Genomic DNA, 20,988 nt, shown 5'->3' on the forward strand with positions numbered 1-20,988 from the left:
AAACACTATAAAAGCCAAAGGCATTGATGAAAAATGCCAATTCCACCACTGACCTGTTTTCATCAAGGAACAAAGCAGAATCAGGGATGTGTAGGAGAGTCTTTCAGTTAGTGGCTAAGCCAAGGACCATGTAAGCAAGGGAAGTGTTGAGCTTGCTGAACAGAAGGGCATTATGAGGAGGTAGGCACACGTTTCTGTGCGCGCACGTGTGTGTACATTTCTGTGCCAAGAAAACCACCTTCCTGTAGCAGATGCACAGAGGCACTTGGAGTAGTGTGAGCATTGCAAATGCTACCATCCTAACAATAAAATGATTTTAAAAACAATAGCTTTTGACAGAACTAGAAAATTACCCTGTAACTTCCATGGAGTCCTCCCTGTCTGAGGGAGGCACCAATGACAACATTTTATGAAATATTTGCTCAAACTGGAAGCTGAAGAATCATAAACAAAATATTTCCAAGCTCAAGTATCTTCATACTGTGTGTAGTGGTATAAGAAACCAAAGGCCACCTGGAGAAGCATCTTACAGCAGGATTGCTTTCACTCCTTAAGATTATTGTGTGGAAGTCTGTGGAAGGTGGGGGGGTTCCCTTGAGTGGTCCTCATCTGAACAAGACCTTCCTGGACCACAAGTCAGAAAGACTATCACTAATCCTGCCAATAAAAGTATGCCAGCATCATAAATGGATTCAAAACCTTCCTATTTGTCACTAGTGCAAAAACAAAATATTGCTGATATTCACATATGGTCCTTGTGCTCTGCAACACTGTCAACTTATGCTTACTAGTTCCAGAAATTTATTTGTAGATTGCTTTGAATTTTTTTGCACAAACCTTGGTGGAATCATCAAATACAGTTTCATCTATTAAGTAGCTGAGTCAGAAACATTGGAAGAGTCAGTGCACATAAAGTATAAAATGTTGAGCAAAGAAATGCTGTATCAACAAGAAGTGACACATATCCATAATTAAATGACACAATCTATTGTTAAAAGCAGGTTCCGATCTATGGCATGCACACAGGCTCAAAGGCAGAAAGGAAGAGACAAGAAGTCCACAGCTCTGTTAAGACAGAGGTTTCTGTCCTTTACTAAAAGTGTTCTTTCTTCCTCACAATGTATAAAATGTTCTGTCCATCAACCAAAACACTACAGACAGTACCATCTGGCTCATCTCTCTCTCCTAATTCTTGCACAGTTTTAAGGGATACAGAGGTCTTATAATTTGCTTTTTGTCTTTGTATTGCTCTTCCTGACTCATCTCTACACACTCGAGGTTCAGGACAGCCAGGGCTGAACCTTTGTTTAGCAGGCAGAACTATCCGATCTCAGATAGGGTCTCCTTCTCACATCACTGGAGAAGAATCAAGCACTCAGAACTCAGAGGCCTGTCCTCTCACATGGCTGCACAGACTTTGAAGACTAGTTTAATGGCATGCCTTTAGAATTGGATTTCCTTAGGTAAGAAAAGAGAATGAAAAACCACATGGAAGCCAGGTTGCCCTGCCATGGGCATTCTTACCATGCTGCAAGACTTGGGCCTCTCTGAAGCACTGTGAATTTTGCAAAGTGGTTAGGGCTATACTCTGCCCCCTTCCTTCTGTACTTACTTTTTATTCCCAGAACAGTTATGATGTTATGGCTTATAACTCACATCTTTTATGAGCCGTGGATTGTTCTCTTTGGCTCATCTGCATCTCCCTAGGTCCAGGACAGCAAAGCTGAGGTTTTTCTAATGAGCAGAAACCAATGGCTCATAAAATGTTCCATGGTGCTAGAACAAAGAACTTAAAAAAAAAAAAAGCAAAGAGGTAGGAATATTTTGAAGCACTTTAAAAATCCATTTTTAATGGATCTCTAGGAACCTTTAAGGAAAATGTTTTGGAAGCCAAGGACAATGTGTCATCAGGACACGACTGACTGATGGGAATCTTTGGGCATCATAGTCATCCCTGAGGCCCCTGCAGAAGCCATGGAGAAAACCTTTTGAGGCTTCTGGTATCAAGCTTAAATGTGGAGGCTGTACAGGTTACCTTCCCCCCCCCCCCCCCCCGTGGGCAGGCAGGTAAGGGCTCTGGGTATGAACAATTCAGTTGGAACAATTCTCTTCTAGTGACCATATGGCCTGGGGCTCACCAGCTAAAGAGGGTGTGTGAGATAAGGTGTTTCTGTCAGTGACATACATGCAATTCTGTGGTCTCCCTGGGTGACAGTGACTGATAACTGTCTCTGCTGGTGTGGAAAGACAGCTATTCCACTTCCAACCTGGAAGGACTGGTTAACACTTGGGTGCCATTCTAATGGTCGAGAAGGAGCAAGCTGGGATGTGATAAATGAAGCGGGTCCTTTCTCACTGGTTTTGCTGAGGTGACATTTGTGTCCCTGCAGGGCACACTCACTACAGTGCACACTCCTCTGCAGTGCACACTCACCTGCCACCTCTGAAGACAGTGGGATGAAAAGCATTTTAAAGAAATGCATCTTTCAGAACTACTTAATTCTAAGGAACAGTCCTTTACATCTAGTGATTTGCATACTTGATACTCAAAGTGGGAAGACCCCCCATAATTTTAAGCAAAGTGAATTCAGTGGAAATGACAAACATAACCCTCTCCCCCAGATCTAACAGTTTTGTCATGGGTACCTGACACCTCTGAATGTAGGAGGAAAGATAAAACTCACCCCCCACATTTCATAACTGTGGCTCTCTAAATACAGTCACAAACACAAGGGCCACCTTTCAGCTGGCTCTAGGGATGGCCAGGCACTCAGAGCCAGTGTGAGAGAGCAGAATTCTCAAAGGGAGGGAGAGTATGCGGGCTCCAAAGGCACGTAGTCAAACGAGAGAGAGAGAGAGAGAGAGAGAGAGAGAGAGAGAGAGAGAGAGAGAGAGAGAGAGAGAGAGAGAGAGAGAGAGAGAGAGAGAGAGAGAGAGAGAGAGAGAGAGAGAGAGAGAGAGAGAGAGAGAGAGAGGAGATGATTAAGACATAATACAGAGAGTGTCTAGAGTTTCCAGTGAAAATCTTGCCTAATATAAAAAAGAGAGAGCGAAACTCTGGTGAACTGGTGCAGGTTTGGGTCGGGGAGGAAGTGATGATTATGAGGGATTTTTTTTTTGTTTGTTTGTTTGTTTGTTTTTGAGACAGGGTTTCTCTTGTGTAGCTTTGCGCCTTTCCTGGAACTCACTTGGTAGCCCAGGCTGGCCTCGAACTCACAGAGAGCCGCCTGCCTCTGCCTCCCGAGTGCTGGGATTAAAGGCGTGCGGCACCACCGCCCGGCTTATGAGGGATTTTTAAAAAGCTGTTTTGAGAGACCCTTGGGACTGAAAGTTCATAATGTAGGTAGTAACAGAGCCAAAGACATGGGCAAGAAACTGCCAAGAATCTAATAGGAGGAGGAAAAAGAAATAAACAGTCAGGCTGCACATGCTCAGAATAGCTTGTTTTCTCTTAAGTTCTTTCATTAAAGGCGTTAGTAAACCGGGTTCTTCAAACAAACACATGTCTACAAAGCCTTCAGAACTCACGCTAAAACACGTTTATTTTTCCCTTGCTGCATTTCCTTTCTTGTCGCCACAGCTCCTCCTGCCTTTGTTTCAAGAAGCTGCTGCTCTGCATTTTCTGTTGTGTAATTAAAAAGCAGAAACTGCATGGTTTGTCATCCTGTGCCCCCCCTACACACATACATATACCACACTCATGCACACAACACACACTCATATACACATACCACACTCACACACTCATATACACACATCACATACCACACTCACACACATAGCACACACACACACTAATATACACACATCACACTCACATACACATCACACATCACACACACACACACACACACACACACACACACACACACACACACACACACACACACAAATCAGGAAAACATCACCACACCCATGATAGGAAATGCTTAACAAATGAAAATATAGCATCTGAAAGATAAGACAAAGGCAGAGGGCTAAAACGGTTGTCACTTACCCAACAAAGTCCTTTCACTATAAACTCCTATTAGGGTACTGGGAACCCAGACATTTACATGTGGAAGCATGTAGGATTTTTTCATGCCTAAAAATAGCGATCCCTGTCATCAGCTCTGAGACCTGTTAACCTGTGCCCTATTCCCAATGTGATACTTCTCAACCCCATTCCTGCGAATCTAATAATTAGGGCAACTAATGAAAGAAACATGGGGATATTTCCATAGAAACCTTTCCAAACTATTATTTTTCGAACAGTATGATCCACAAGGATTTATCCATGTGACTCCCATGGCTGTTAATAGAAATCAGACAGACCATTAAACCCTCATGTTATTCTCTTGTCACTTATCTTTCTGCTTCTGATAGCACAAGGCAGGCACAAAAATCACACAGCATGTCCCCAGGGCTGTCAGGTGTGACAGCCTTCACATTGTTTCTCTGAGTGATTGTGAACATACTATTTTCTCAAATTAAATATATAATATGTATATACATAGATATAAATTGAGTTTTGAAAATTAAAATGTATAGAGATTATAGATAAAATAATTAAATAAATTCTGTTTAGAACCATCAAATCCCAGGGAGAGAAAATCAAAACAGGAAAATAAAATCCCAATGCCTGTACATCAAAGTATCATTTTCTTTGTCTTTTTCCTGTGTGTGTGCGCATGCGTGCACGCATACAAGGAGGCCCAAGGTTGACTTGGTGTATCTTCTTCGATTGTTTTCTGCCTTATTTTTGAGGCATGGTCTCTCACTGAGACTGAACCTCACCACTTTGTCTAGCCTGGCTGAACAGTGAGCCCCAGAGATTCTCCCATGGCAGGCTTTTTATGTGGGTTCTGGGGGTTGAATCTAGGTCAGCATGCATGGTAAGCATTGTATGACCATGCCAACTCGATAACTCCATAAATGATTGTATCTTGTTTATCACACCAGATCACACCCCCCTTCTGCTACTCTGTAGATCCCTCTTCTCTCTCTCCATTTCCATCCAACCCCAGGAGCAGAAAGCCCAGATATGAAATGCAATGAGTAAACAGAATGAGGAAAGAGATTTATTTAAAGGCAAAACCTTTCCTGAATGACATTGGCACCAGCTGCTAAATAAGTTAGATGGAACATACAGGATTTCTTGTCAGCCCTGGTTTAAGTAAGCACATAGATTCCATGATGATGTAATTTTCCCCAATTGCAAATGTGCTTCAGAACATTAGTGAGGCAGTAACAGTCTTATTAGGGCTGATAATACTAACAGTATGCCATTACAGTAGAATAACACACCTCAAGGAAGAGACCAATAAAGCTAAACACATCCTTATTTATAGAGCTTGCATGCAGGCCTATTGGGAAGGGGACTGTGGCTTTGGTCTATTTTCAAACATACTCATGCAACAGGTCATTGGATGTTCTTGCCAGAATTGCTACTAAGATGGTCCCATCCATTGTTCTCTTTCCCAAAGAACACAGAGTGATTGGAGGAGGAATGAGGGACCATGCAGTGACTGGATGGGTTCTCAAGACCCGGTCCACTTTCTATTGTCTCAACACTCCAAATTACTGCTCCATATTTTTTAGTTTCCTCAGTCTCCAGGCACTGCACCCCTGAAAAGGTCAGACGTTTAACAATGTGTGTATTTGCTTGTTGAAGGGAACTGATTTGCTCAGCTGTCATTCTTTTCCATTCAACAACATTTAATTACAGCGATGATCTTGTTATATCTGAATTGAATGGCTGAGTTGTTTTTAAATATTCATACTTTCTCCACCCACCCCACCCCCGACCAATCCCTCTGTAAGACACACGTACTCCCTGTACACACTAAAATGAACACAGATACACATAAGTGCTGCTATGCCTAATCTAATGGGCTATCTTTAAACTGGTATTTCCGACAGGCTGACTACCTCCTACTCTGCAATTCTTCCCTGAAGAACTCATTGCACACCAGTGGCTCCTCAGATGTGGGGCGGAGGTGTAATCTTTGAGATGTCCCCAAACTTCAGAGTGCCACCTGGAGATTTCTGTGTTATTCTATTATCATATTATTAGCTAGCAAGATCAACAGAATACGCATTCCCCGGCCTGGTTCTCCCTTCCCTCAAAATTTCTCTCGAGTCTGTTATTGACACAAGCCTAAGTCACATCTCCAAGGCACTGGGGATGTTATCCTACTCTCATTGGCTCCTCTCATCGCTTGTCTGCCTTCAGTGGTTTCCAGTTCACAGATTCAGGGACTTGGTCATACACAAGCCTGCATGGTTTTGGAAAGCTACATTTGATTTTCAGTCTGAAAGTACTGAAGTCTCAGGAGCTTCCCACCATCTCAGACCAGGAGGACTGCACTGGGCAGAAAGCTGATCTAGGCTCAGTGTCTTCACTGAGCACCATCAAATGTTCATGCTCTGCTTCTGTGCATACTAGTCCTGTGTCCTGATGACTCTTAGGCAGTGTGAATGGGAAAGTCCAAGGGAAATTTATCTCAAATTCAAGGAGGCTGAGGTAGAAAGATCGAGAGTTTAAGGCCAGGCCAGGCTATAGAGTGAGACTCAGCCAAGGGAGGAAGGGGGGGAGGTAAAGAAGGCCTTCACCATTGTCTTTGCAAGGGATTCCAATCCAACCTAAAGGAGTATTATTTATTCAACATAAAGTCTTAAAAACAAAGCAGAAATGCAGTAAATAAACACAAGGAATTCCAACAAATCTGCTTGGGTTTTGGAGTACAATATATTTTCTCCCTTTTAAAAAATTATTTGACAATTTCATACATTTTCTGAGCTTTGAATCTCCTATCCTCCTCACTCATCCCCCCCTGAGCTTTTTCTTCCCAGAAAGGCCCCTCCTATGTTGATATCTTTAAAAAATACATTTATTTATATTTTATGTGTATCCCTGCATGTGTGTATGTGCACCATGTGCATGAGGTTCCCACACAGGCCAGAAGAGGGCATCAGATCCCCTGGTACTGGAGTTGACAAGGGTTATATGGCACCATGTGGGTGCTGGGGATGGAGCCTAGGTCCTCTCCAAAAACACTAAGTACTCTTAACCTCTGAGACATCTCTCCAGCTCATTTTTCTTAACCTACTGAAACTGGTTATGGTTGTTTATATAAGTATAAGCCTAAGTGGGGAGATATTTACTGGATTTACCTTCATGTTTTACATCTTAACTATAATTTGAAAAAAAAAAGGCATTTTCATAGACAGATCTCAATCTGCAGGGTAGTTTTGGCCTCCAGAAAAGTCATTCAGCAAATAGTTGGTGATAAGGAAAGTGCACAAAGCAAATTTAAATATAAAATAAATTTACAGAACAGAGGTGAGAGCATGTGAGATGACTCACACCTAGAATTCAGCATTTGGGAGATGGAGACAAAAAGATTAGGAATTTATAATCATCTTCAGCTGTAGAGTGAGTTTGGAATCAGCCTAGGCTATAAATAATGTCTATCAATACTTCACATCTAAGGCTAGGGAGCATCAAGGAAAGTGAGGCATGAAAAGATATAAGAGCTAATGAATGAGGTGAAGGTCTGTAGGACCCTGTATAAAAACAAAATAAAAACCAGGCAGGCAGTATCTCCCAAGGGAGAAAGCTCAAGGGCTAAAAACATATAGTGCTTTTGTAGATGACACAGGTTCAGTCCCCAGCGTTCACATCAGGGAACTCAAAATAACACCCTTTACTGGCCTCCATAGAGAGCTGCTGTCACATGCAACATACTCCACACAGACAGATAATTAAAAATAACAAAAATAAACCTGAAAAAAAGAATCATTTCCATAGCTGTCAAAATCCAAGGGGAATCACCTGCAGTGGTTATTAACATAATCTAGGAATCTCTCAGGTTTTTGGGTTTTTTTTTTTTTTTTTTTTTTTTTTTCTCTTTCTGCTCTGCAACCAGGAAAGCCTGTGTTTCATCGAATGCAAGAATATAGGCTTTCCTGGTCTACTAGGTGGGCAGAACTGTGGACTGTCTGTTGTTGTCAGCTTTATTATTTTATCTAACCCTGAAGCATATGACTGCCATTAACCAACAGTGTGTAAAAGCCTATGACAGACTAGAGACTTGTTTTGCTAAGTGTTCATTCTGTCGGACTACCTTTTAAATATTTATGGTTGTGCCCATGGATTTGGGTTCCCCTTAGCTTCTGTTGGGGAAGCTTCTTTTTGCAGTAGACAGTATTTACTGTAGCAGCTCATAACAGTTGAAAGTACTGAGATTAAATCTCTGTAAGTACTCAGCTGTAGATCAATTATGTCTTTTAATACTTCCCGTTCGAGGCTCAGGGAGCACTGTGGAAGGAGTGGAAAGATGTGAGTGTTAATGACTGAGGTGGAGAGCTGTGCAATGCTGATTCCTGGGCATGGTGTGGCTGATTGACACATAAGTTCATAGCAGCAATGGGTGTCTGCAAAAGACCTGAACATGGCAATATGGATGGGCCCCGCAAAGGGTGAAGCACTATTAGCAGTCGACAGCTGAGGGAGCAGGGTCTCTCTCCTTTGGGGATGCCCATTGTTGATGGCCCCATACCTATTAGTATACGAGTATCAATTGGTTTCAGGGCTTCATGAATAAAAACAACAAAGATATTAACTTGGGAAGAACATGGGTATGAGGGAGAAAGGTGTTGGTGGTTGGATATGATCAAAATATGCTGTATAATTATTTTCAAAAGTCTGACACACATACAGAGAGTGAGACAGAGAGGGACAGAGAGACAGACAGAGACACACACAGAGAGAAAAAGAGACTAGTTTAAAAGAACTGCTCTCTCAAACCTCGCTGACCAGAGCCTTTCCCTTCCAGACTCCCTGGAATGTTCTCATGTTCTTTTTGAAGGGAATGAAGCACATCTCATTTGTTTGGGAAAGAAACCAGTTGACAGCAAGTCCTGTGTACCTTGAAGGCTTCTCCCCTGTGCTTGGATGCTGAGGATATAGGGTAGCCCTCCCCTGGAGGTTTATTTCAGATCTGTAGGAAGTTTTATGCCTGGTGTGATTCCACCTTTCAGGAACTGTCAGAACTAGCAAACACAACGCTAAGAAACACGAAACATGTGGGAGAGAGCACAACAGCAAAACAAGCCGGCAAGATCCAGATGTCATCTGTAGAACGTGGTACCTAAACATTGGCTATCCAGTTTCCCCGAGAGTTCACAGAGCATCATCAAGGCAGAGTATGGCAAACATAGCAAAGCCACCCCAAAATTCTAGCAGAACCAGAATCACACAAAATCTCCACCAAACTGTAATAGAATCAACCTACAACCAATAGCAGAAAGTCATGAAGGAACTCCAAACCCTTGCCATTAAATAATGACACAAAATAATGCATGGGTCAAAGAGGCAACACTAAAGAAACTTTAAAAATTTGTACAAGGCTAGAGGTACAGTTGGCTGATTAAATGCTTGTCTAGTATTCACAGGATCCTGGGTTTGATCCCAACAACATGCAAAAAGACTGAAACCAAATCAAACCATGAAAATGAAAATATAACTTATGAAAACAGGAACACAGAGGTAGTGCTTCACTGTGAGGGGAGCAGAGTACCTCATGCTTATAGTAAAAAGAATGAAATGTACCTAATTAGTTGAGTCTCCTGTCTCAAGAAAACAGAAAACAACATCAGAACAAACCTGGCATGAGCAGAGCAAAGAAACAGAGAGAGCAGAAATTGAAATGGTAAAATAATAGAGAAAGAAATCAATGGAACGATGACAAGTTCGGTAAATTTGGTAAACATAGAAAGAATATTCAAAAATAAAGAGAGGAGTTGGGAATGAGCAGAGCTATGAGAACAGTGAGAATGAGAGTGAGGATATAGCTCAGGGCTAGAGAGCTTGCTCAGCATGCTCATGACCCTGGATTCAATCCCTACTGCTGCAAACTATAATAATAATAATAATAATAATAATAATAATAATAATAATAATAATAATAATAATAGAATACAAATAACAATGTCAATTTTATGTTCCTGAATTCCATAGCTTTCAAGAAATGAGCTGATTCCTTGAGAATAAACTTCCCAAGTTCAAAATCAAGTGTGTAAAGTCTGAGTAGTTTGACAATCTGAGTGACCTTCTAATCACAAACAAATACAATTACAGAGCTGGAGAGATGACGCAGGAGTTAAGAGCACTTGCTGATCTTGCAGAGGACCTGGGTTTGGTTCCCAGAACCCACATCAGAGACTCACAACCACTCCAGCTTCGGGGATCTGACATCCTCTTATGGCGTCTGTGTGCACACACAATACACATACATACACTCAGGCATGCACACATATACATAAAATTTTTAAAAGAGATACAACTTGTAATTTAAATGCTCTGGAATTTCTCATAAAATTATTAGGAAAAGATAATGAAATGAGTTTTGAACCTGTAGACTGAGTTGACTTCACAGCAGAATTCTGTCAACATTTGAAGAAAACATAACACCAAACTCACACAGTCTCCTCAAAACAAACAAACAAACAAAGCCCCAAGCAAAGAAATAAACAAACAACAACAAAAACAGATGAGGAGGTTCAGTTCTCAATTCCTTTTAGCAGGTCAATGCTCCTCAAATGCCAAACTCAGATTCTTTTCAAATGCCCATTTTCAAACATGCACAAAACATATAATATTCCCATATGAGAGAGTCTATAATAAAGGTTTATAATTTCCAATATAAATAACTGTGAGATCCAAATGTCATTTGGCAAATACCCGCTTTGTCTTCTCCAAAACTGCTCACTATCCCTGGTCTGCATTTATCATAATGACCAGCCTGAGATTCTTCATAGTGCCTATCAACAGGGCAAAATGAGGGAAATAACCAAGAATAATCTTGTCCCCAGTGTGACTAATATCTGTGCACTCAGAGTCCTGCTCAGTCAGTTGTAAGGACTCCAGTTCTCTCTATAAGAATTCATTGCCTGTGTTAGGGAGATAACCCAGTGCAGAACACACCTGCCAGGCAAGCATTGGAACCAGAGTTCTGATCCCCAATTCTCCAGTAAATGCCATATAGGCCTGCCTGTAATTTCAGCATTGGCAGGTGGGGTCCAAAAGATGCTGGCTAGTAAGATTAGCCATATCTGAGAATAAGGCAAAAGAGTGATGAAGGATTCCCAACATCAACCTTGAGTCACTGCTTGCCACATGCACCTACACACCAGTTTGCCCACACACATGCATATGTGCACATATGAACACATGCATGTATGATACATACACATACACACACATAAATGGAAAAAGATAAAACAAATCACTACATGGAGTTTTATGGCCTAGGGAAGACATAGTAACTGTCAGGAGGATCCAAGAATGTGGAAGGGAGAGAGATGATTTTATTACAATTAAATACATATGAGTGGCAGAGTATCCGGAAGCAGAATGGGGATGAATCTCACTGGCCTTAATGAACCAAAATGTTCCATTATGCGAGTGCCCAGAAGACAGGAGGAAGGGTGAGGGAGAATGTCTGTAGAGCGGCCCTGGGTCAGAATCAGTCCAGAGTTTTCCTCCAAGATGGTGGGGGTGCGATGGGCGATGAGAGTCAGGGTGGCATTTCACAGCTCCTCCAGAAAACACAGCTGCCACAAACCATCTAAAGCAGTGGTTCTCAACCCTCCTAATGCTGGGACCCTTTAATACAGATCCTTGTGCGGTGTTTGATCACCAACCATAAAACTATAAATTATTTCATTGTCACTTTGTAACTAGTTTTGCTACTGTTAGGAATCATAATGTAAATATCTGATATGCAGGATACCTGATATGTGACCCCTGTGAAGGGGACACTCGACCCACAGGTTGAGAACTGCTGGTCTAAAGGTACTATGTCCAAATAATAGGATTGTTCCCACAAATAAACCAGCCACAGCAGGTGCGGCTCTGCTGGCTTCACGGGGCTCAGAATGCAGGACACACACGCTTCATCACAGAACAGCTGTGGGAGGCTCTGTGAGTCTGAGCTAACATCTGGCTGCCCCAGTCCACAGTACATTCAGCCTTGCAGGAAGCGCTGCTGCGATTATAGACCAGGTGTCAGGGGCAACCAATCATCAAACCTAGGAGCACAAAGATCTCGTTCTGCATCTGTGTGTTGTTGGTGGCCTTTTTGGGGACTACACCATTTTTGAATCATTTCCCTCTTCTTGCCTCTCACTCTCAGACCACAGTTACTGTCACCCATGCCCTGGATACCTAGAACCTGCCTGTCACCACTCTGAACATGAACTTTGCATTGGATTTGCTCTTTATTACACAGGGTCACCATCTCTCCTTAAAGATGGCATATCCATGGTGCTATTGGAAACCTGGGACAAGTCAAAGGCACCAGGTTACCAAGTTATGTGGTTAAAGACCATCTCCATGTATCTTCTAGAGATGCAGGAGCGAATTCTACATCTCTCAATATTCCCACTAGGCCTTACAAAAAAATGAAAAAGCTACAGCGACTTTCTCCTATGCTGTCAGTCATCAGAGCAGACAGTGGAGAAGAGGCACAGCCAAGGCATGACCAGTCACTGTTATAAACCTAATTCTGGGGCCCTGTTAGCACAGCACCTGACTCCCTGCCACCGGGACACAGACCCAAACTCTGCATTCAGCAGATTCCAACACGGTTGTAGCCACAATCCCTTTCTACCATGACACCCTATCATGGGACTAATATAATTTTTTAGAATCTGAAAGCCACACACTGACACCATGTTAGATAAACACGAGATCAATAGAATTAATGACCTGCATTGTGCCTCATCCAGATACATCCCTGACCCAAAGGCAACCTTCCCTGTGGTACCTTCTGAACTAAGCTCTGGGTGATTAAAGATAACTATGTGTGAATATGTGTTCTCACCTGAGGGAAAGTGCAGTGTGTGTGTAAGTGCCCATCCACGCACATGTGGAGGCTGGAGAACATCTTTTTTATTCCTCAGGTGCCATACACCTTGGTTTTTGAGACAGGGTCTCTCATTGGCTTGGTGTTTGCTGAGTAGACTACGCTGGCTGGCTAGTGAGCCTCCTGCATCTACCTGTCTCTATCTCTGCCTCTCCTGGGCTGGGATTACAAACTCAAGTCATCACACTACTTTCTTTATTTTTGACCTGGGTTCTGGGGATCAAATTCAGGTCCTTATGCTTGTATGGCAAGTATTTTAACAACCGAGCTTTCTCACAGCCCTAAAACATAATTTTAAACTAAACATTAGGAGACATTAGGAGACATTGATGGGAGAGTTCAGCATGCAAATGCACTGTCCTGCAGGATTGAGCAGGACAGACAGCACAGTCCCTACGTAACACTGGAGATTTCCTGGCAATTGCAAAATGCATGATCCAAGGCTTTCCCTTAAAAATAACTTCAAACTCTTTGGTTTTTACTTCTACAGAAGTACAAGGCCACTCAGAGGTCCCAAAGGAATACAGCATTTAAACAAAACCTGGCGGTTGTAGATTCCTCTAAGTTCTCTTCAAAGACTTTAAATAGGTCATAACATGAACTTAAGAACACATAGCCGTCCAAGGTGCAGAAGAGTTCTGTCTCCGAAAGCCGTAACATCATCAACATTGGAGATCTTGGGATGTTTGTGCCTGTGACTAATCCTTGTCAAGGATTATGAAGTTTGTTTTTTTTTTTTTAGCTTATAAAATGGCACATATCTTATCCATGTCACCCACACGTGTCTGTACGTATTACATATTTGTGTACCCATTTATCCAGTGCAGAAATCAGATCTCAGAGCAGGCATTCATGGAGCGAGGGAGCGCCACAGCAGGGGCCCTGCGCTTTAGTGTGACCTACTTACAGAGGCAGAGTCTCCAAGCAGGCATCCTCAGCATGACAATTAGCAGTTTCCCCCTGCAGTTTGGTCAGCAGGAATGACACAGAATTCTGCCTAGTGGCAATCCCCTCAGCCCTGCCAGGCGCCTGCTGCTCTCTGGATCACGGCCTTCCTTAGGCGTGCGACACAGCAGGGAAAGAGACCGGTTCACTGTGAGACCTGCTACTCACTCTCTTACAGTGCATCGGCCCCCCTTCCCGCTGCACAGTGGCTGCCGGGGCTCTGGGTGGCAGGCATGTGGCCATGGAGTCAGAGTTTCCGTCAACGCATGCTGCATACATAGTCAGGAGCTTTCTTCTAAAGACGGTGCTGAGTTTTAGGACAGTATCAAAACACCCTAATTTGGCTCGTTGAGAACTAGGGAAATACTCTCTTTAGATTGAAAAGGAAGCAAGAATGCACAGGCTGGGAAGATAGGGAAGCACTTGTCTTGCTGCTTGAAAATAAACTCAGAGGATGTAAGAATAGCTTGTGGGGAGTAACTGCGCATGCATCGGCAGGCATACACCTTGTCTCCTTCTCGTACCTGTTAATTTCCCACACAGTGAATCAATTGCTTTGTTAGCTTCCCTGGGTAGGAAAAACATGTGGCTTAAATTGTCTCTTTTGGGTACTCATCCAATGAGTACATCTATGAAATTCACCATCAAAAATAACCAAGCCAGAGAACAGAAAGGAAACAGATTTCACGTACCTGCCTGCTGTGCTGTCTGTGGTATTTGCTGACTCCGCTGAGCGCTGTACTGGACTGAGGCCAGGGGTCGGTACTGCTGTGTGGTTGAGGTAGGGTACTGACCAGATGGATAGTAATATACAGACATCTGTGGGAAGTGATGAGAGGAAAAGCAGAGATGAGAGCTGTGCACTGGAAACATATTTTTATCATAAAACCTACTTCTGCTATACAGTGTTATTTAATTGCGGCAGATGGTAAAGGTGGGCCATCATCTTCCTCTTTCACACCTGTTTCCATGTGCAGGCCCTTTCTCCCATGATGGGAGACAGCTTCTGTCTATGCTCTGGAAGCTGAGGAAACTCCATGACCTGCTTTGATCCTTGCCAAGAGGCAGACGTAAAGTCTGGGATTCCTAAGCCTGAACTTCAAGGAGGCTTGCAATCTGGCTGCTGGAGGAGAGATGTAGCCACCAGGGAAACACATATCTAACCTGCAGCAGGAAGAGGCCAGAGACTCCCCACTACTGGTGACCCTCAGTCTCTAGGGAATAGAAATGAGCTTCTTGGGAGGAGTCCTGGCCACTTGATGACTGTGTCATGAGCAGCAAAAGGCCACTTGATGTCTAGCAAAGGCTTCAAAGAGTGATTTACATAAAGCCCTTCTCAAAATATGCAGCATATATAACACAAATGGAACTTGTGTTAAGATATTGTTTATGTATCTTCTGCAAACTGATTTTTGGTAGTGGGCATTGAACTTAGGTCTCCATGCTTGCCAAGTAAGAGCCCTAGCAATCACCTAGCTATATCCCGGGCATCTTATAGGTGTGTATGTATACATACATGTTCATGTGTGTGAGCACGGGTGTAGAGGCCAGAGGTCAGCCTTAGGTGTCATTCCTTAGGCACTATTCATCTTTTTTGAGACAAGAGTCTCATTGACCTGAAACTCGCTGATTCATCGAGAGTGGCTGGCAAGAGGAATCCAGGGAACCTACCTCTCTCCACTTGCCCAGCTCTGAGATTCCAAAGTGAGTCACTATGTCTGGCTTTTTAATGTGGGTTTAGGGGATCAAACGCAGGCCTTCATGCTTGCATGGTAAGTGTTTTACTGACTGACTGATCTCCCCTGCTGTCCTCAGAGATCTTTATACTTTTCATTTTGAGAGAGTCTTAAATTAAGTTGCCCAGTCTTGGTTTCATTCTGTAGCCCGAACAGGCCTTGAATTCACAATTTTCCTGCCTTATTCCCTCAGAGGGTGGGGATATAGGTCTGTAACCCTAAGCCTGTCTACCTTCCGTACACCATTTAATGCCTGATAGCTAGTGGAAACATCCTAAATCTCCCCATTGGGATCAAATGTTCTCTGATATAGAAGACTTCTTTGCCTACCTATTAATGCTATGTAATGCTGTTTTCTTATGGATTTCAGCTAACCCCTTCTATCCCCAGGCCTTTGGCTTTTCTCTTATCATCTTCCTTAAAGGGAGAACAGTGGCCGACCACTTTACACCCAAGAGTTTACAAGCTGTGTATGTAGAATAAGATTATGAGCCAGATGGATCTCTGTGAGTTCGAGGCCAGCCTGGTCTACAGAGAGAGGTCAGGACAGGCTCCAAAACTACACAGAGAAACCCTGTCTTGGAAAACAACAACAACAACAACAACAAAAATGTTATGAACCAGTTGTTTCTTATCTCTGATGTTTATGGCTATTTTATTTTCTGATATGCTTATGGCAATGAGATATCAATTTTCCATCTTTGTGCTAGAGTGTGTCATATGTCCCCTATCTTTATCCCAGGGTAGAAGAAAAGAAAACACTGTAGGGCTGTGGTTCTGGAATGTCATGGAATCAACATGAAATTTATTCTCACTTTCTAGTATTGTAGATGACCAAAGGAAGGGGCTGGAAGAGCCTGGAACTATTCTGCCTCAGTGACCAAGCCACAATCAGCAACTTACTAATTGCGTGCATTGTGCATGGTGATTTAGTCTCTCTCTCTCTCTCTCTCTCTCTCTCTCTCTCTCTCTCTCTCTCTCTCTCTCTCTCCTCCTCCTCCTCCTCCTCCTCCTGCTCCTGCTCCTCCTCCTGCTCCTCCTTCTCCTCCCAGTCCTGCTCCTCCATCTATCCATCCACCACCCCCTCTGTGTGGGAGTATGGTAGTCGTGGTGGTGGGATGTATGTGGATGTGTGTGTGTGCACATGTGAATGGGAGTACCTGTGTATATGTGGAGACCAGAGTATGATGTTGGGTGTCTTCTTCAGCAGCTCCTTATTTTTTAAAAAGATATTTATTTTGCTCTTTGTATATGAGCATTTTGCCTGCATATGCACACCATGTTCGTGTCTTGTATCTGTGGAGATCAGAAGGGGGCATCACATCTCCTGGAAGTGGGATTGTGAATAGTGGTGAACCACCACGTGGGAGCTGGTAATGGAACCTGGGTCCTCTGCAGAAGCAGCAGGTGCTCTTAACCAGTGAGCCATTTCTCTAGTCCCTCCACCTTACTTTGACACAGGGTCTCTCACTAAACCCCAAGGTCAACAACTCGTATAAGTTGGGTAGCCAGTAAAGTCTAGGGATCCACTTGTTCCTGCCCTTGGCCTTTCCCCAGTTACTGTGTGACAGATCGCATAGCCACACCCATCTTTTACAGGTGATGGTAACCCCAACCAGGTCTTCACGCTGCCATGGCAAGCATGCTGTGAACTAAGCCATCTCCACAGCTGTTTGCTCTTTTTTATAAGGTAATTCAAAACAATAAAAACCTTAGGAATTCCTGAGAAAACTGATGCAGTTAAAAGTCACTGTCACATGTTACATATTACATAAATGCCCCACGATATTAAGAACAAGGGCAACACTATCTAACATATCCATCAGCATTGTACGTACCCATCTGTTGTTCTTCCATTTTTGTTTCTTTAGAAAAAAGATTGTGTTGTTTAAATATAAGCTCATGAATACAATTTCCATTCTTTAAAAACACTTATTATTACTGTGTATACATAAGTATGTTGTGTTTGCGGGAAAGTGGAGATAGATATGGGCATCTGCATGCCATGGCATGATGTGGAGACAAGAAGACAACTTGTGAGAGTCAGTTCTTCTCTCCCAGCATGTGAGTCTCCAGATCAAACTCAGTCTGGCTTGGTGGAAAGAACTTTTACCCCTTGAGCTATCTCGCCAGCCCGTGATATCTATTCTGTAGTCTTCTAGCATTCAATATGAAACAAAAACATTTTCAGAGATAAAGGGTAGAGTTCAAATGCTTGAAACATTCCCAATGAACACTCATAATCTGAAAATCGTTGAACTTCACATGTGTAATTTTTAGGAGCTACTCCTTTTTGGTTGTTGTTGTTTTTCCTCTCCCTCTTCTTATTCTCTGAACCTAGTGGAAGTTTGGACGGCTGTACCTAGCACTTCTCCATGGTGGGCAGATCATTGCTTACTTCTTAGGAATGGTGACATCAAACACGAGAAGCTAATGAGCACTTGGCCCCTCCTGATCCCTTCATTCTTGCAGAAGGAAAGTGAACTGAGCCCAGAGAAATATTTTGAAAGACCAGTATGAAAGTTTTGAAGGGAGAAAGGAATAAAGATGGCCTCAAGGGGTATAAATGTACATTTTGAACTGACCCGATTAAGATGTGGGGAATCCAAAAGTGGATAAAAATAGGAAAGAAATACATCTTAGGAAGAAGTGACCAGGAGTAACAAATTCTTCTTCCATGTCTGGTCCTTAGGTTGCTTTTAGCCTCACTCCTACATCTTGCTGAATCCTTCTGGTGGCATTAAGAAAGCATATACAGCCGGGCGGTGGTGGCGCACGCCTTTAATCCCAGCACTCAGGAGGCAGAGCCAGGCGGATCTCTGTGAGTTCGAGGCCAGCCTGGGCTACCAAGTGAGTCCCAGGAGAGGCGCAAAGCTACACAGAGAAACCCTGTCTCGAAAAACCAAAAAAAAAAAAAAAAAAAAAAAAAAAAAAAAAAAAAAAAAAAAAGAAAGCATATACAAGCCATAGGAAACAAACATTCAAAAGCTGTCCTCTGAAGAAACTGAACACATTTCCATAAACATCTGTAGACTGACTTGCTTGAATTCTCCCCAGTGTTGCGCAGTTGGCTAGCTAGACTTTAAAATATACCTCGGAAGTCACTATGGGTTGTGACCTACATCTCTATCTATGGGTCTGTTTGTTCCCGATAATAAAGCTTGAAATATTTAATTTATTAGTAAAATAATTAATATATTAATGAAATCATTTCTCCTATTACTTAAAATTGTTTTAAACATCACTCTAAATCCCACTAGGGAAGAAATATTCCTGAGATGGTGACTGGAGGTGCACTGTTAATTAACCACTCAAAATGAACAACTGAGGGAAAATCATTTTCTGGTGTAGGATTTTGTGTGGCTTGAAGAGAAAATAATTTATTCAAGACGTGAAGGCAGCGGAACAAACGGCACCACGGTGACATGCACTTTAAACAGCACCTCCCAGGCTATACTTCATAATTAGGACGGAAGCTGGTTGGGATGTGTATGCCTTGAAAATGGACCAGAAAATGCTGGTGTGCATTTTCCATCTTGACAGTAATCACTTCCAATATTCTGTAAGGGATACCCAGGAGAGCCCCAGAGATGTTTGGGGCTGAAAAGGAACATGTAATCAGTCTTAGAGAAGACAGTAAAAAGCAGTGATCTGTGGTGTCTTACATGCTCCAGTCAATTAAATATGATTAATGGCTACCTGTGAGATTGGGTATGGGCTCTGCCTCCCCTGGGGAAGAGGAAAGGACAGTGGGTATTGGCTTTCCTCTGTCCTTTGTACTCACAGAGACAGGCCTGTCTGCCGCTGAGATCCAGAAGATGGGTATGAATTGATGAGAAGGGAAAACAAATTTCTTGAGCAGCAAGGGAGAGAATTTAAAGTGTCCTGGTTCAGGATATTCCCTTCCTGGCTTCCCCCATGTAAACGACACCACATAGAACCCAATGTTCTCTCTCTCTCTCTCTCTCTCTCTCTCTCTCTCTCTCTGTGTGTGTGTGTGTGTGTGTGTGTGTGTGTGTGTGTGTATATACACATATACATGTAGAGGCCAGGAGCCAACTTCAAGTATCAGTTCTCAGGAGTCATCCAACTTACCTTTTTTGAGGTAGGGTCTCTAACTGGCCTGGAACTGGCTGATCTGTCTAGACTGGCTTGTTAGTAGGCCCCAGGGTTACACCTGCTTCTGCCTACTCAGGCCTGGAATTACAAGTGTGCCCCACCACACTCGTCTTTTTAATGTGGCTTCTGGGGATTGAACTCGGGTCCTCATCCTTGTGCATAAAGCCCTATTCTAAGTGAGCCATCTCCCTAACCCGAGTCAATTCTTTCCATGGCCTTAGGCCAGCAGAATGGGAAATGGGTCATCTCTGGGTTACACCCTCTGTGAGGTTCATTTGACCCACTTTCTGGACCCCAGGACTGCCTGTCTGGTGAGGTGGACAAAATATATTGGTGATGGTGACATTAGTCACCAAGATGGTAGGACAAGTGACAGATGTCAAAGGGCCACAAGCCATCTGTGGTGAAGAAGGGAAGGAGAGCCCACACCTACCTGTGCAGGTGCAGGCTGCTGTACAAATCCCTGGGGAGAGGGTGGGGCCTGAAGGACCTGCTGGGAGATCGGAGGGCCAGAGTCCGAGAAGCCCCCTGTGGAGAGCTGCTGGCCTGCAGAAGTAATGACGTAGCTGGGTGGCTGAGCTGGCTGTGGCATGAGGGAGCCGGGGTAGACTGTAGCAGAGGGAGGTTCAGGGGTGTCTCCGGAGGACTGCCTGCTCATGCTCAGCTGGCTGAACTGTGCGGCCACCTCTTCTCTCTGTGACCCAGGGAAATAAAGGAGCCGCTGGTGAGGTAAACTGAACCTGGCCGTGAGGAAAGCAAACTGGGACAGTCACACACTCACACTTGAGAGAAGAGGAAGGAGGAGGAAGCACACACTGAAAAAAAGAAACAAAAGAATTCCTCAGTCAGACATAACAAGAAAAATCATGCAAGAAATCAAGCTTTGTTCAGCTGGAGAGTCCAGAGATGGGAAGCAATTTGGCCAGAATCTTCTTCCTTCAATGGAAGGAAATTATTCCTTTATCCCTGAGGGGTCGGGCTCCAAAGAGGGGGCACTGCAGTGAGGGCTGGTCTGGCTGTCAGCTGGTCTCCCAGCGGCAAGCCTGGATCTGCCTGCTTGAGAGAAGACAAGCCCTCCTTCCGGAATGGGAATGGGATCCACATACCCATCTCACAGAACCTAACCTGATACATATGGACGTGTGCTGTCTCCACAAGGACTCACTGCTAGTCAGGGCAACATGTAAGGGAAATAGGGGCTGGGTTCCTAGGGAGACCAGCATCAGGAGCTGAGGGTAATGATGGCTGTATCCTGACTCAGAGTTTTAGATGACTCT

General features: G+C 43.4%; 1 protein-coding gene across 13 annotated transcripts in view; it reads right to left on the reverse strand.

The window, feature by feature from the left end:
- Arpp21 (cAMP regulated phosphoprotein 21) overlaps window positions 1–20,988 on the reverse strand; it is a 169,217-nt gene that overhangs the window by 41,021 nt on the left and 107,208 nt on the right. For all 13 annotated transcript variants that reach the window (XM_042281831.2, XM_076577225.1, XM_076577223.1 and 10 more), the window contains 2 exons: window positions 20,145–20,405; window positions 14,549–14,675 (listed from right to left, as the gene is read on the reverse strand). In XM_042281831.2, the coding sequence (XP_042137765.1) occupies window positions 14,549–14,675; window positions 20,145–20,405 (388 nt within the window). The remainder of the gene's footprint in view (window positions 1–14,548; window positions 14,676–20,144; window positions 20,406–20,988) is intronic.

This window comes from Peromyscus maniculatus, chromosome 7, assembly GCF_049852395.1.
Source record: "Peromyscus maniculatus bairdii isolate BWxNUB_F1_BW_parent chromosome 7, HU_Pman_BW_mat_3.1, whole genome shotgun sequence".
Taxonomy (NCBI): Eukaryota; Metazoa; Chordata; class Mammalia; order Rodentia; family Cricetidae; genus Peromyscus; species Peromyscus maniculatus.